This window comes from Monodelphis domestica, chromosome 6 (assembly GCF_027887165.1).
Source record: "Monodelphis domestica isolate mMonDom1 chromosome 6, mMonDom1.pri, whole genome shotgun sequence".
NCBI classification, from domain to species: Eukaryota; Metazoa; Chordata; class Mammalia; order Didelphimorphia; family Didelphidae; genus Monodelphis; species Monodelphis domestica.
In genome coordinates, this window is record NC_077232.1 from 75,347,657 (window position 1) to 75,363,310 (window position 15,654).

Genomic DNA, 15,654 nt, shown 5'->3' on the forward strand with positions numbered 1-15,654 from the left:
GACATTCCCAATTCTAAGGTCTCTTTTACCTCTGACATTTTGTATTCTATGTTCCAATATCTTTCCCTCTGACATGCTATATTTTTTTTCCACTATGTCTCAGACTAGAGGATCTCCAGGGATATTTAATAAATATTTAAAACTTTCTTTTATAGTTGTTATTCAATTTTCTCCATTTCCATAGTCAATATTTATATCTGTAAGCAGATAGTGACAAGCTTAGATCCATTTGCTTTCAGGAGCTGGGAAATGATACACTGAAAGGGTTTTGAAGTCATCACAGTATTTGGGGGTGTTGTAGAACTCTTAGAATCACTGGAGGTGGCAGAGTGTGGGCCAGAGGCCATTGTTCACCATCAGTTCCTCTCTGAGAAGCCTAAGCTGGCCGTAGTTATGACTTCCCTTATTGTCTTATTTGCAGAGAAATATGGATTAAGCCATGTGGCCAGATGGAACTTTGAGACTTGGAATGAACCTGATCATCACGACTTTGACAACGTGTCCATGACGATTCAAGGTATGTAAGCACTGTCAGAGGCATGACCAGAAGAGCAGGAGCAAGGTAGATGCTGTAGGTATAAGATGGGGGTCCTTCCTACCACTTGGGGAAAATGCTTTGAATTTCAGTATAAAGTTCTCAGCTTGGAATATGGAAAAATGGAGACACCAATGCATTGTTGGTAGCTCTGGGAACCAAGAGCTACCATTTTGGAGAACAATTTGGAATTATATCTAGAGTTTTAAATTGTGTATACAATACCATTGCTGACTCTTTCCCAAAGGGATCAGAGGAAAAGGAGAACCTATATGTTCTAAAATATTTATAACAAATATTTTTGTGGTGATAAAGAATTGGAAATTGAGGAGATGCCCATCAATTGAAGAATGGTTAAACAAATTGTGGTATATGATTGTGATGGAACACTCCTGTGTTGTAAGAAACAGTGAGCAGTCTAATTAAAAAAAACTTGAAAGAACAACATGGGATAACGAACAGTGAAATGAGTAGAACCAAGAGAGCATTATATACAGCTACAGAATTAATAATTGAAGAATAACTTGTGAATGTCACCTCCAAAGAATGAACTGAAAAATGGAAACATGAAAGTCATAATCTATATATACAGATGTGAGGAGGGAAGGACAGAGATGCTTATAAATAAATTCTATTAATAATAAAAAATAAAAATAAAAAAAATTAAGTTCTCAGTGTGAGAGATTTGGTTTCTATTCCCAGCTCTGCCTCTGATTTACTATGTGGGCTTGAGCAAATCTCTTGTCATCTCTAGACTTCAATTTCCTTCTCTATAAAGTGAGATTAGAATAGGTTGGATGATCTCTAATCACAAAGTCCTTTCATATCAATGCATTATTTCATCCTCAGGATGGCCTCATGGAGGTCTGTAGGGTTATTATCCGCATTTAATGGATGAGTAAATTGAGGTTCAAAGGTTAAGTGACTTGCCCAGAGTCACACAATTTAAGTAGCTTAGCAGAGGAGTCTCATGTTTCCCAGTCCACCATTTTTGTGCCATCATTCTCTGCCTTTGATCTCTGCTTTTGAGGACTTTACAGTATGTTTGGGGAGTGGGAAGGGGATACAAGACACACATGCATGAAATTCAATGAGAAGACAGTATAGAACAGTGGATAATTGGGAGATAAAGGGTGTGATGTAGAACATAAGGGTTGTGGAAAGTCAGAGAAGGAAAAGAACATTGTGGAATGGAGAAGCCTAGGAAGACTATATGGAGGAAAGGAGATTCCCTGAAAGAGAAAAATAATACTTTACCCAAACTATTATAGAACAAACTGTTTATCAGTTGGTGTTTACTGAGCATAATGTTTAAATGAAAGGGTAGATGAATTAATAAGTGAGTAAGTTGATGCATGCATGAATGAAAGAATGAATGTGTGGATGAATGAGTGAATAAATAAATGATCCGTAACTGAATAAATTAATGAGGCAATGAATGAATAGATGAGTAAACAATTGCTGCTTTTGGATGTAGGCTTCCTGAACTATTATGATGCCTGCTCAGAAGGCCTGAGGAGAGCCAACTTGGGGCTGAAGTTTGGAGGTCCAGGTGACTCCTTCCATCCATTCCCTAATTCCCCCATTTGCTGGAACCTACTCAGTCACTGCTACAATGGGACAAACTTCTTCACTGGTGAGAAAGGTGTGCGTCTGGATTATATCTCCTTACACAAGAAGGTGAGTGGGTTCCAGGTGGATCCCTCTGGTTGCTCCATTGAGGAGCAAGTGAAAAAGGAGATTTCTATCAGCTTTTCATACCTTAGTATGAATTAGAGCCTCAGCCCCTATTGTTTCTATGCCTTTGCTTACACTGTCCTCTGTGACTAGGACAGATTATCCACTCCCAACCATCTTCATCCTTTAAAGTCACTCCCTTCCTTCAAGGCCCAAGGCAGGTGCTATGCCCTCAGACTCCCCATGACTTCATACCAAATTAAGCATATCACTTTTCCCACGTGTCTCCTTTAGCCCTATTCCATTAAATTTTGCATCCTATTTATGTGCATGTCTAGCAATAGTGGTGGGACGGCAAATGAGTTGTCACTCCGTCTTACTGGCTGTAAGTCTTGTGCAGATGGGGCTGCTACTTCAGCAAGTCAAGAAGTATTTATTAATTATCTGTTTAGGGACCAAGCATTGCGCTAAGTGCTGGGGATTTAAAGGAACGCAACAAAAATGTTCCTGCCCTCAAGGAGCATATACTCTAATGAGCTACTTCTGGGCCACTCTCCATATCCCTCTTTGGAGGAATGGTTTTCCTTTCTGACTAACTAGAAAAAAATAATGGGAAGGGAAGTGGCCAAACTCTTAAGAAAACAGAGATTCAGGAAACAAGGACGTGGTTCTCAAAAGGTAGGAGAAGCACAGGAAGGGAAAAAGCATTTATCAGCTCCCATTCTGGTCCAGGCTCTGTGCTAAGTGCCTTTGCCTCATCTAAGACAAAGAAAGAGGAGAGGGGGAGGAATCACCAACTCTGTTCTCCATTGCCTGAAAATGGCATAGCCATATTGATTCCGTGTTTTTTCATGATTTGGTCACACCACCCCCATCCTATAACGTGGCACTAAGAATTTCCTGGCTGGCATGCTTTCTCCAAGTTCCTGTGAGTATTTCCCTTGGTTCCCTGACAGCTGCTAGTTGAGCTGCCTGCCCATTCACACTTGCCAAAATGTTGGCATTCTCCAGAAGGAATGATTTTTCCTATAGCTTCAGCTGTTCCCGCCATCCCTTGGGCTGACTTGTCAGTCAGTCAGCCACTGGGTCAGAATAGCTCTCCAGGGCAATAAGGATGGAATCACCAGTGATTTCTCTCTCTGGTCCATCTCTAGCATCTATATCTCCTTGGCATCCCAAAGGGATGCTACACATGCCTCTCACTTCTCTTAGACTGTAAAACTCCTTGAGGGAAGAAATAATGGCCATCTTTTACCCTTATATCTTCAACCCTAGGCACAAATCTTTGAACAGAGGAGGCACTTCATAGTGTCTGGTGAAGTGAATGATTGGGGTACTGAGTGACTAACCCCTTGGCCAATGCCTGTATAGTCTGATAACCTAACCTGGGATTCTTGCAGGGTAAGGGCAGCTCTATGTACATCCTAGAGCAGGAAAAGGAAGCTGTCCAGCAGATCCAGAGCCTGTTCCCCAATTTTACCCATGTCCCCATTTATAATGATGAGGCCGACCCGCTGGTAGGCTGGTCTAAGCCCCAGATCTGGAGAGCAGATGTGACGTATGCATCAATGGTCGTGAAGGTAAGTCTCCTGCTTTCCAGCCTGTCTTTGATGAACCAAGTTCCTTCTCTAAAGCATTTCATGGATGTACAGACATGTTCACTTTGACATGGACAGCAGTGGATGCTGAAAAATCTAGGTGAAAAGTACAAAGAAGGAAGTAGAGATAGGAAGAGAAGCAGAGGTGGTGAAGAAACAGAGAGGAGGGGGAGAGGGAAGAAGAGAGAGAGAAGGAACCAAACATTTATTAAGAACCTTCTATGTGCTAGGCACTGTGCAAAGCACTTTACAAATATTAGATCTGCTCTTCACTACAACTCTGGGTAGTAAGTGCGTTTATGATCCCCATTTTACAGTTGAGGAAATGAAGCTGGCAGAGGTAAAGTGACTAGCCCAGGGTCACACAACTAGTAAATGCCTGATGCCAGATTTGAGCTTGTCTTTTTGACTCCAGGCCAAGTACTCTGACCACTAGGATTCCCCTACATTGAAGGGGAGAAAGAGGGAGAAGAGAGGGAAGAGGAGAGAGAGACAGTGGGGAAAAGACAGTGAGAAGAAGGAGAGAGATATAGCAAAAAGAGACAGAGAAGTGAGATTGGCAAAGGGGGTTATAGAGATAAACAGGAAAAGGCTCTGAGCCTGGGATTTGTCTTGATTCTGTCTCTAACTAATGTGACCTTGGGAGAGTTATTTTCCTCTTTCTGATCTTCAGTCTCCCCCCACCCACCCCCTGCACCTTGAAAATGAAGGGACTAGATAAGTGATCTCTGAGGTCTTTTCCAGCTCAAATGTTTTGTGCCTCCCTGGGGCTTGAGAGTAGGGATGGAAAGACTTATGGGTGGGGCGCCCAGTGGCAAGTGGGGAGCTCCATCTATTGCAGGCTGCCCCTCCTTCTAGGTCATAGCCCAGCATCAGACCCTGCTGCTGTCAGAACCCAACAACACCTTGAACTATAGCCTGCTGAGCAATGATAATGCCTTCCTGAGCTACTACCCACACCACTTTACCCAGAGGACACTGACTGCTCGCTTCCAGATGAACAATACCAAGCCACCCCATGTGCACCTAATCCGAAAACCAGTGCTCACTGCCATGGGGCTGCTGGCCCTGCTGGGTAAGGTCCATCGATCAGTGCAGATCTGGGTGTGAGAGACTCTTTCATCCTGGCAGACTCTGTCTCCTGCCCCTGGGTCTGGTGGCTCCCTTTTGGGTCTCTGTTCCTCTGCCAATCTCATTCCTTTCTCCCTGGCTCCATCTTCTACCTCTCTGGCTCCCCCTTGAGTCTCTCCTTTCTTTTCCTCCCTTGTCTCATCCCTTCCTTCTCATTTCTGCCTCTTCTCTTTTGTCTCTATTGCTTTTTCTCTGATTCCCTTGTCTCTTCCTTTGCTCCTTTTCTGCCTCCTATTTCTGTCTTTTCCCTTTTCTCATCCTCCTGCCCTTTGTTGTATCTCTTTCCTCTCCTGTCTGCCTCTCTCCTTTCCTTCCTCATTTCTTTGCTCTCTCAATTCGATCCTTTTCTTCTCTGCCTTTATCTCTTTCTTCCTCTTTTTACTTGTTCCTGTCTTTCTCTGTCTCCCACATACATTCTTTTGTTACTCTTTCTCCACACTCTGTTCCCCACCTCCATCTCTTTCTTTTTTCCTTGACTCTCCCCGTCTCTGATGGGGGCTGAATATATTTCCCCTGGGTTCGGGATAGGGGTGAAAGAGGATCCAGCAATGACCATGCTTAGCCTGAAGGAATGAAATTCTTTTCTTTGTGGTTGATTCTTTAAAATTTTTTCCTTACCAATTACATGTAATACCAAATTTCCACACAAGTTTTCCCAAGTTATATGACTGAAATTATCTCCCTTCCTCCCTTTCCTTCCTTCTCCCAGGGCTGGCAGGTGATTTGATCTGAGTTATACATACGTTATCATGTAAAACATTTCCATGTTGATCATCTTTGTAAGTGAGGAATCTTATAAAACCCAAACCCCAAAACATAAATTCAAATAAACAAGTGAAAAAATCGCATGCTTTCATCTGCATTCTGACTCCAACCATTCTTTCTCTGGAGGTACATAGCATTCTTTGTCCCAGGTCCCTCACAATTGTCCCGCACCTCTACAGTGCCAAGAATAGCCAAGTCTATCACAGTTGATCATCCCACAGTATTGCTGTTGCTATGCACCATGCTCTCCTGGTTCTGCTTATTTCACTCTGCATCAGTTCATGAAGGCTTTCCAGCTCTTTCTGAAATCATCCTGTTCATCTGAAGGAATAAAACTCTAAAAGTGGAGAAAATGATGGGAGGAATGGTTTTCCTGGGCCCCGTCCTTCACACCCCATCGATTTGTGGCCTCTCTCATTCATAGGAGTATCTACAACCCAGTCCTTAACACACAAGTGTAGTCTGTTCTTCTGTACCTACAGGTGAAAATCAGCTGTGGGCAGAGGCTCACTGTGATGGGCTCCTGGTGGACAGCCATCACACAGTGGGAGTACTAGCCAGTTCCCACTGGCCTGAGGAGCCATCTTCCCCAGACAGCTGGCAGGCCACAGTGCTAGTGTATGCCAGTGATGACAACCGGACATCTGCCAACCTCAGCATGGTCACCATCCGGCTCAGCAATGTTCCACCAGCTTCAGGTGAGGGCCTGGGGCCAGAGGGGACTTGGGTAAGCTTCAAACACCACTTTGGTCCTTCACTCTTTCAAAAACTTGTATAGGTGCCCATCACCTATAGGGTAACGTAAGGGTGCCTTGGCCTGACACTCAGCTATGACATTTATTAACTGGGCAAGTCATTTGCTGTCTTTTGGCCTCAGTTTCTTTAAAATGGGAATAATCTTTTCACTGCCTTCTGTACAGTTTAGTAGTGACTAACACGCTTTGTAATTTTTAAATTACTATTTATTAAGTTCTAACTTCACTCCTGTAGCCTCATCTGGATTCTGTTCCAGTTCTAGTCTATGAATCTCTGATTCTACCCCATCCCACCCTCGTTACTACCCCATATGAACCTTCTCCTCCAGTTTGGCTAGTCTCACATAAACTGCTTCTCACATACACCCATCCTTCTTTTTAAATCCTGTCCATCCATCAAGGCCTTCTCTAAGTCCCATCAATTTCTGGAACCCTACCTTCATTTCTTCAGCTTCTAGTGAGTGTGCTCCCTCTCTCTCTTTCTCCCTCCCTCTGTCTGTCTGTCTGTCTGTCTGTCTCCCTCTCTCTGTCTCTGCACTCTCTCTCTCTCTCTCTCTCTGCACTCTCTCCTTCTCTCTCTCTCTCTCTGTCTCTGCACTCTCTCCCTCTCTGTCTGTCTCTCTTTCTCCTTCCCTCTGTCTCCCTTTCTCTGTCTCTGCACTCTCTCCTTCTCTGTCTCTGTCTGTCTGTCTCTCTTTCTCCCTCCCTCTGTCTGTCTCCCTTTCTCTGTTTCTGCACTCTCTCCCTCTGTCTCTCTGTCTGTCTGTCTTCCTTTCTCTGTCTCTGCACTTACTCCTTCTCTGCCTGTCTCTCTCCTTCTCTTTCTCCCCCCTCTGTCTGTCTCTGTCTCTCTATCTCTGTATTCTCTCTCTCTCTCTCTCTCTCTCTCTCTCTCTCTCTCTCTCTCTCTCTCTCTCTCTCTCCTCTCTCTCTCTCTCTCTGTCTCTGCACTCTCTTTCTCTCTCTCTGTCTCTGCACTCTCTCCCTCTCTGTCTCTCTCTCTGTCTGTCTCTCTTTCTCCCTCCCTCTGTCTGTCTCCCTTTCTCTGTTTCTGCACTCTCTCCCTCTGTCTCTCTGTCTGTCTGTCTTCCTTTCTCTGTCTCTGCACTTTCTCCTTCTCTGCCTGTCTCTCTCTGTCTCTTTCTCCCCCCTCTGTCTGTCTCCCTCTCTCTCTCTCCCTCTCCCTCCCTGCCTCCCTCCCTCCCTCCCTCCCTCTATCTCTCTCTGTCTCTGCTCTCTCTCTGTCTTTCTCTCTCATATCGTTCTTTTTGGACTGCCTACAGCAATTTGAGGTATAGAATCATGCCTTTGTTGTTCGGTCATTTCAATTGTACCCAACTCTTTGTGACTCCATTTGGGGTTTTCTTAGTAAAGATATTGGAATGGTTTGCTACTTCTTTCTCCAGTCCATTTAACAGACAAGAAACTGAGGTAAACAGTGTTAAGTGACTTTCCCGGGGTCACACAATAGCTAGTAAGTGTCTGAGGCCAGATTTGAACTCAAGAAAACGAGTCTTCCTGACTCCTATCCACTCTACTGCCCAGCTGCCCCCCTACTGTCACCCTTTACCCAACTCAGCCTCTTCCAGTTACTGAATCTTCCGGGATCCATTTCTCTGCCTCTTCCAGACCTTGTCTACATGACCTACTACATGGACAATAATCTCACCAGCCCCTACCTGGAGTGGAACAAACTTGGCTCACCTGTCTTCCCCACCATAAAGCAATTTCAGCAGATGAGAGAGACTGAGGTACAGCTGGAGAGATCGTGGAGGAAACGGGACTACTGAATGTTGGGAAGGGAAGTAACAAATGGGAATAAGAAACGGCAAAAGGAGAAGGGAGAAGGGAGGGCCAAAGCAATATTGGGAAAGCCAGGGCAAAGGTTCCTGAATGGCCAGGAGGGATGTGAGGGCTTCAGGGATAGAGCGAGAGACAAGGAAGCCTGACAAGCAGGGACAGAATGACCCCTGGGCTGGGGGAGATGGCCAGAGGATGAAGGATTTACACTTGTCCTCTCTCAGTGAAATGAGCTGTAGATTGAGAGTCTCTTCTCTCTGGGCCTCAGTTTCTCCTTCTGTAAAATAAAAGGATTATGCTTCATGTGTCCTCGGGGCCCTCCTGTTTCTGACATTCTACAAGCCAGCTCCACGCTTCTAAGTCATTGAAAATGCCGCCCAGATCTAGATGTGTGTTGTTTGATTCCTATCATCAAATTCCTGTGGTCATATTGTATTTCTGCAGGATGCGGTAGCCACAGGCCCATTTCCATTCCCTGACAATGGCCAGCTGACCCTAAAGCGGGAGCTTCCGATACCCTCAGTCCTTCTCCTTCACGTGTGTTCAAGGCCACGCCTGCCCCCGAACCAGGTACGAGGCTGGGGTTCCCTGCCCAAAGAGAAGACCATTTTTTCCTAGGCAACCATTAGGGCCTAATCCCAGCCCACTCTGGTCCACAAATATAAGAGGCAATGAGCCTCAGAGAAGAGGCTGAGGCTCTGGATTCAAATTCCAGTTCAGCTACAAGAAATTGAAGGGACCAGGCAGCTCTGTTAAACTATCAGCCACCTCAGGAAAGGAAACCTTTTAACCCCCTGAGAACTCAAGGGTTCTGGGGGGGGGCAGAGTGGAAAAGGGTCCAGAGGTGAGACTGAGCCAAGTGGGGGAGTGTAAGGGGAGGAGAATGCGAGGGACCTTTGTGGTCGTGAAGTTTGAAGAAGGGGCAGCTTTAGGGTGAAAGGGGAGAGCGTCCATCTTGAGACCCTAATGGGGATGTCCAGCAGACAGCTGAAGCGAAGGGCCTGGCATTCCAGCAAGAGTTTGGGGCTGGATATGGAGATTTGGGCCTCATCTAAAAGAGATGATCCTTGAAGCTATGGGAACTGATGAAAGGAGAGAATGGCAAAAAGGAGTAAAATAAGAGGGCTCAGGGCAAAGCCTTGGGAAAGACCTATATATCAAGGCCAAAAAAGTGGGTGATGGACCAGTAAGGTAGCCTGACGAGGAGCATAAGGAGGGGAATGAGAATGGGGAGAGATCAGTGTCATGGAAGCCAAGGAGAATCTATAGAAGAGAAGGGGGAGGAAGACAGTATGGGAAGCAGAGGAAAGGTGAAGAAGCATGAGGATTGGGGAAAGCTAAGTGGCTCAGTGGATGAAGGCTCACTACCACCTTTTACAGATCAGGAAACTGAGGCTTAGAGAGGTTATCCAGTGACTTGCCCATGATCATATCAATTGTCAGTTTCAGAGATGGGTTTTGAACTTAGTCTCTGTGGACTCCAGTCCCTAGAAAACTAAGTGGAGGGGGCCGCTGGGTAGCCCAGTGGATAGAGAGCCAGGCCTAGAGATGGGAGGTTGTGGGTTCAAATCTGGTTGCAGACACTTCCTAGCCATGTGACCCTGAGCAAGTCACTTAACCCCCATTGCCTAGCTCTTGTTGTTCTTCTGCCTTGGAGCCGATACACGGTATTGATTCTAAGACAGAAAGTCAGGGGTTAAAAATAGAAATAAAAAAGAATGGCAGGATCAAGTAAGGTTTTTAAGAAAAGGGGAGATTTGGGCATTTCCATCAGCAATAAGCAGGGAGGTCAAAGGTCTCTTGAGCATTTGGACTCCAAATCCAGTGATCTTTCCCGGGGGTTGAGATTCAGTCGTGGTGAGCTGGCTACATTCACACCAACAAGGGCTTCTTTCTCACCTTACCCCTGGATAGGTGAACCGCGTCCGAATCTTGCCTCTCACCAGAGGACAAATCACTCTGCTCTGGGATGACAGCTGCGTGAAGTCCAAGTATGTATATGAGGCCTCGAGAGCCCGAACCCCCTTAGGAGCGTGGGGTCTCGGGGCCAGGAGACGCCTGATGTTACTTGTTAGGAGATCAGACCCCGTCACGATAGAGAGGATAGCCAAGAGAACATCCTCCAAGAGGAGGAATGCACCCACTCCTATTTTTAATCTTTCATCCCCAGACCCTAGAACGTCAGCGCGAGGGGAGACCGTAGAGATCACCTCTTCCAATTTTCCCTTTTTACGAAGGAAGAACCTGAGGCACAGAGAAAGGAAGGAGCCGGGCCAGGGCTACACCGCTGGCTAGTAGCAAAGCCGAGAGTGTTAGCTCCACTGTTGTTTCTAGAGCAAACTTGTGGTTCACACGTTGTGGTTTCTTCACAACAGCCTTGTGAAATGAGGAGTCTGAAGCTATCCCATTATCCTGTTTTACAGAGTAGACAGTTGAGGCTCAGAAGCAAGAAGGAGGTAGCCCAGGGTCATTGAGCCAAAAAGTGTGGAGACAGACCCAACCAAGGGTGTGCTGGAGCCAGCTCAAACCAATTCTAAGAGCCGGCTTTTAAATTTTCAGTGTGAACATTTATACCTTGGAAGTTAGCAAATGCTGCAAACAGGCTTTGGTTTATTATTTTGTTGATTATCTAGATTCAAGAAAGTAATGGGAAAAAAAATTGAAAGGGGGCAGCTAGGTGGTTCAGTGGACAGAGAGCCAGACCTAGAGATGGGAGGTCCTGGGTTCAAATTTGACCCCAGATACTTCCTAGCTGTGTGACCCTGGACAAGTCACTTAACCCTCTTGGTCCAGCCCTTACCACTCTTCTGCCTTGTGTTATGAGGAAAAGAAGGAGCAGGAGCTACTGCTCCCCAGTTCCCTTCCCTTCCTTCCCTTATCTTAAATAACCAATTATTTTAGTTATATTTCTATATATTATTTCAGTATAATATTCCACTTGAAACCAATGCACAGTATTGATTCTAAGGCAGAAGGTAAGGACTTTTAAGAAAAAAGAAAAACATTCATAATGCAAATGAAATTTAAAAGTGTGTGTGTGTGTGTGTGTGTGTGTGTGTGTGTGTGTTTCAGAGAACCAGTTGTTAAAGCACTTACTCTCACACCACACTCCTGACCCAAACTCCTGCCTCTTGGCTTCTGGTCTTTCCTCTAGAGACGGCAGTGGAAAGAGATTTGGATTGGAAACCAAAGAGGTGGAGGCTCCCCTTCCCATTCTAACCCTTAGCAGAGTGACAAGTCGTAGCACTGCCCTATAGATTTCAGACTAGGCTTGCCCAGGGGGACACAGCCGGGAAATAGCTGAGGTCAAATTTGAACCCAAGCCTGGCTCTATTCAGGGGCTGGGAGGTACCTTGGAGAATGTTCGGTGGGATGCAACGTCCTCTCCACGTACACAGGGGCGATCGGAGCCCCGGGAAGAGAATTGTCCCGTCTGCCGTCCTACAGCTATCACGGATTTAAGTATCAGAGCTGATGACTCCGGATCCATTACGCCGAGCCTCAGGTCCCTGGTCTGTGAAATGGGGATGAGGCTTTATTGTGCCGTTGGAAGGAGAGCGCTTGGTGCATCTCCTGCGGGGGCAAGTCCATGGAGGGCGCTGAGCCTCTGCTCCACCCAGCCCTCTACGCCCACAGTAAATCAACCTCCGTCAGCTTCCTTTCAGTTCCTCAGCCAGTCAAGTGACTTCCCCTGGGCCGTGTTTGGTCCTGACAAGCTGGTAGAACCGGCCGCCTGGGGGCGGCCTCCCACCCGAGCCCCCTCCTGCCTCCGGCCCCCCCGAGCCCTTCTTTCTCTCTCCTACTAGCCAAGACCCTCAAATCCGGTTCCTCGGTGTGCCCAACTGGGACTCCTTCCATTATACAACACCGCCCCCTTCTGTCCTAGTTTGGTGTCGTTGGGCGTTTTGGGGTCCGGTTTGACTATTCTGGACTCCATTTTGGGTTGGCCAAAGATACTGGAGTGGTTGGCCCTGGCCTTCTCCAAGTCATTTTAGAGAGGAGGACTCGGAGGTCAACAGGGTGACGGGACTTGCTCAGGGCCGCCCAGCTAGTGAGTGTCTGAGGCCAGATTCGAAGTTGGGAAGAGGAGTCTTCCCTCTCCGTTTTGCCAGCCCCCGGGTTCCATAGCAAGGTCCCTCACTGGAGCCACAGGCAGTCGTTTTGAGAAGGGAGGGAAGGAAATGACAGCTGAGCTAAGCCTTGGGTGAAGCTGGGAATTGTAAAAGGTGTCACAGGTGAGGGGGTGCTGTAGTATTTCAGATGGGAGGCCAGTTTGGCAGGAATGAGAGTACGCTGGGGAAGTCATGCAAAATTAGTCTGAAGAGGGGGCAGCTGCATGGCTCAGTGGATGGAGAGCCAGGCCCAGAGACAGGAGATCCTGGGTTCAAATCTGGTCTGAGATGCTTCCTAGCTGTGTGACCCTGGGCAAGTCACTTCATTGCCTAGTCCTTAACGCTCTCCTGACTTGGAACCAAAACACAGTATTTTCTCCAAGATGGAAGGTAAGGGGTTAAAAAAAAAAGAGGCTGGATATCTACTTGTTGGGATTTGTTCTTGTCCCAGGAAGGGATTCTTGGTCAGGTACAGCATATACTAAATGGTCTTGGGTGTGTTCTGACTTTGAGACCCAAAGTGGACGGTCTTGAGGTCCATAGTTATTCTCCCTCTGTCTCCCCAGGTGTCTGAAGACATATGAGGTTGAATTCTCCCAACATGGACATATTTACCGAGGAATTAACAGGAAAGAGTCAACTTTCAATCTTTTTGTCTTTGCTCCAGGTAAAGCCCTGAGGCCCTGGGATGCCTGTTCGTCCCTTCCCCTCACACCCTTTCCAGCCCAACCTTGTTACTCTACCCTTTGCCTTCCCTTCTGCTCTCCCAAGAATTCTCACCACCACTTCGGTCCCTCTCTCTGAGGTTTTCTTTCTTTCTTCTTTCTTTCTTTCTTTCTTTCTTTCTTTCTTTCTTTCTTTCTTTCTTTCTTTCTTTCTTTCTTTCTTTCTTTCTTTCTTTCTTTCTTTCTTTCTTTCTTTCTTTCTTTCTTTCTTTCTTTCTTTCTTTCTTTCTTTCTTTCTTTCTTCCTTCCTTCCTTCCTTCCTTCCTTCCTTCCTTCCTTCCTTCCTTCCTTCCTTCCTTCCTTCCTTCCTTCCTTCCTTCCTTTCTTCCTTTCTTCCTTTCTTCCTTTCTTTCTTTCTTCCTTTCTTCCTTTCTTCCTTTCTTCCTTTCTTCCTTTCTTCCTTTCTTTCCTTCCTTCCTTCCTTCTTCCTTCCTTCCTTCCTTCCTTCCTTCCTTCCTTCCTTCCTTCCTTCCTTCCTTCCTTCCTTCCTTCCTTCCTTCCTTCCTTCCTTCCTTCCTTCCTTCCTTCCTTCCTTCCTTCCTTCCTTCCTTCCTTCCTTCCTTCCTTCCTTCCTTCCTTCCTTCCTTCCCTCCCTCCCTCCCTCCTTTTTTTTTTAAATTACCCTTACCTTCTTTCTTAGAATCAATACTGTGTATTGATGCCAAGGCAGAAGAGTGGTAAGGGTTAAGCAATTGGGGTGAAGTGACTTGCCCAGGCAGACAGCTAGGAAGTACCTGAGGCCAGATTTGAACTGAGGACCTCCCATCTCTAGGCCTGGCTCTCTGTCCCTAACTGCCTCCTCTCCCTGAGATTTTCATAGCCACAATGTCCAAACTCCTTTCATTCCTATACAGATGACGCCAATGTCACCGGCTTCTACCGACTCCGTGCTGTGGATTACTGGGGCCGCCCAGGCCCCTTCTCCATTCCTTTGTACTATAAAGAGGCAGCTTCATGAGGTGGGCAATAATCCTGGAGACAAGCCTCCGGTGGAGACCTGCACAGCCTGGGGATCCTGGGACTGATGTTCATCAAGCTGAGACCCACCTGTGATGCCAAGGACTTGAAGGAGACTTAAAGGAGACTCATGGGCTAGAGTTGTAGCTCTAATACTCAATAGCTGTGGGAGCTTGGTCAAGTCTCCCTGGGCCTCAGTTTTCTCATGTGTGAAGTTAGGGATAATAATATTTGTTCTACTGACTTTTGGAAATAATTTTAAGGAAAGGTCTTTGACCGTCTTACAATTAATATTCTAACAACTATCAAGAGGGGATGCTCTTGGGGCCAGCTTGGAGATCGAGGTCCCTCCACCCTGTCAGGGCAACACAGCAGCACCAGACCTGACCTCCCTGCTCTTTTCTTCCTTGAGGGTCCACTGAGATGGTAAAGGCCCCCCAGATTTGCTTTCAACAATCATCATCATGTCATCCAAACTCCTATTGCTGAGGCCCTGTAAAGTTGGTCAGAATACATTCCCCCTGACAGTCATAAGAGGTGGTGCCGGTGGGTGCTGGTACAAAGATTTTTATATTCCTTTACAGATGGAGAAACTGAAGTTAAGTGAGCTAAAGGGGTTTGTCTAAGATGAAGGCCATCAGGGAGAGTCAGAGCAGGGATCTGAACCCTCTCGGCTCCCAAGTAAAGTTCAGATTCTTTTCATTTCATTGGTCCTCCATAGTCTGGCGCCATCTTCCTTTCCTCTTCCATCTAATGTCACTCATCTCAATTCACTTTGCTCACCAGCTGATCAGTGCATCCCTTCCCCCATCTTCCCACTTCCAGTTCCAGAACCATAATAAAATAAATTCTGCCATTGCTTTGGGGGAAAAAATGGAGCAATCTCCTTTATAGCTCCATTCACTGCTCTTGTAATCTTCCCAACCAAAATCTGCCTCCCTGGCCTTCTTTTCCTACTATATCTTATCTCCTCCCATTGCATTGCTATTCCCAGGACGTAACATATTGCGGAGCACACATGCTTTTAAAATTCTTCTTCCAGACAAACTGCTCCATGCTGCCATTCTTCCGGGCCTTTATTTAGACTGTTCCCTTTGCCCATTATCTTTCCCTTCTGCCCACAGCCTCCTCCGAGAAGCCTTCCTCCACGAGGTCAGGGATCAGGCCTCGTCTACACTAGATTATATTCCTTCTTGCTAAATTGACTTGCCCTCAGTAGCAGAGTGGGAAGGCTGGTCATAGCATTTGTCATTGTTGTACAGTTGTTCTTCAGTCATGTCCAACTCTTTGTGACCCCATTTGGGGCTTTCCTGCAAAGATACTGGATTGGTTTGCCATTTCCTTCTTCAGCTCATTTTACAGATGAAGAAACTGAGGCAAAGTTAAGTGATTTGCTATGGGTCACACAGCTATTAAGTGTTGGAATCAGAAAGACTTACTGAATTCAAATCCAGCCCCAGACACTTAAAGCAGGGGCCAAATGCATCATTTGGGGACTGGGTCATGGAACCCTGTTGTTCTGAAGTGTGGCCATTGCTCTGCTTGGAGAAGCCACTGCTCTAACATCTATAGCCCTTTGTTGACTCCCCAGCTGCTCTG

At 46.4% G+C, this 15,654-nt stretch overlaps 1 protein-coding gene across 2 annotated transcripts in view; it reads left to right on the forward strand.

Moving 5' to 3' along the window:
• IDUA (alpha-L-iduronidase) overlaps nt 1-14,757 on the forward strand; it is a 74,154-nt gene extending 59,397 nt beyond the window's left edge. Inside the window, exons 5-14 of one of the 2 annotated variants that reach the window (XM_056802280.1) lie at nt 422-517; nt 2,013-2,215; nt 3,613-3,792; nt 4,669-4,885; nt 6,168-6,404; nt 8,091-8,212; nt 8,706-8,831; nt 10,176-10,252; nt 12,940-13,040; nt 13,953-14,757. In XM_056802280.1, coding sequence (XP_056658258.1) covers nt 422-517; nt 2,013-2,215; nt 3,613-3,792; nt 4,669-4,885; nt 6,168-6,404; nt 8,091-8,212; nt 8,706-8,831; nt 10,176-10,252; nt 12,940-13,040; nt 13,953-14,056 — 1,463 coding nt within the window. In that variant the 3' untranslated portion in view covers nt 14,057-14,757. The remainder of the gene's footprint in view (nt 1-421; nt 518-2,012; nt 2,216-3,612; nt 3,793-4,668; nt 4,886-6,167; nt 6,405-8,090; nt 8,213-8,705; nt 8,832-10,175; nt 10,253-12,939; nt 13,041-13,952) is intronic. The other variant, XM_056802282.1, reaches the window with a different exon arrangement.
• Nucleotides 14,758-15,654: the final 897 nt, after the last annotated feature.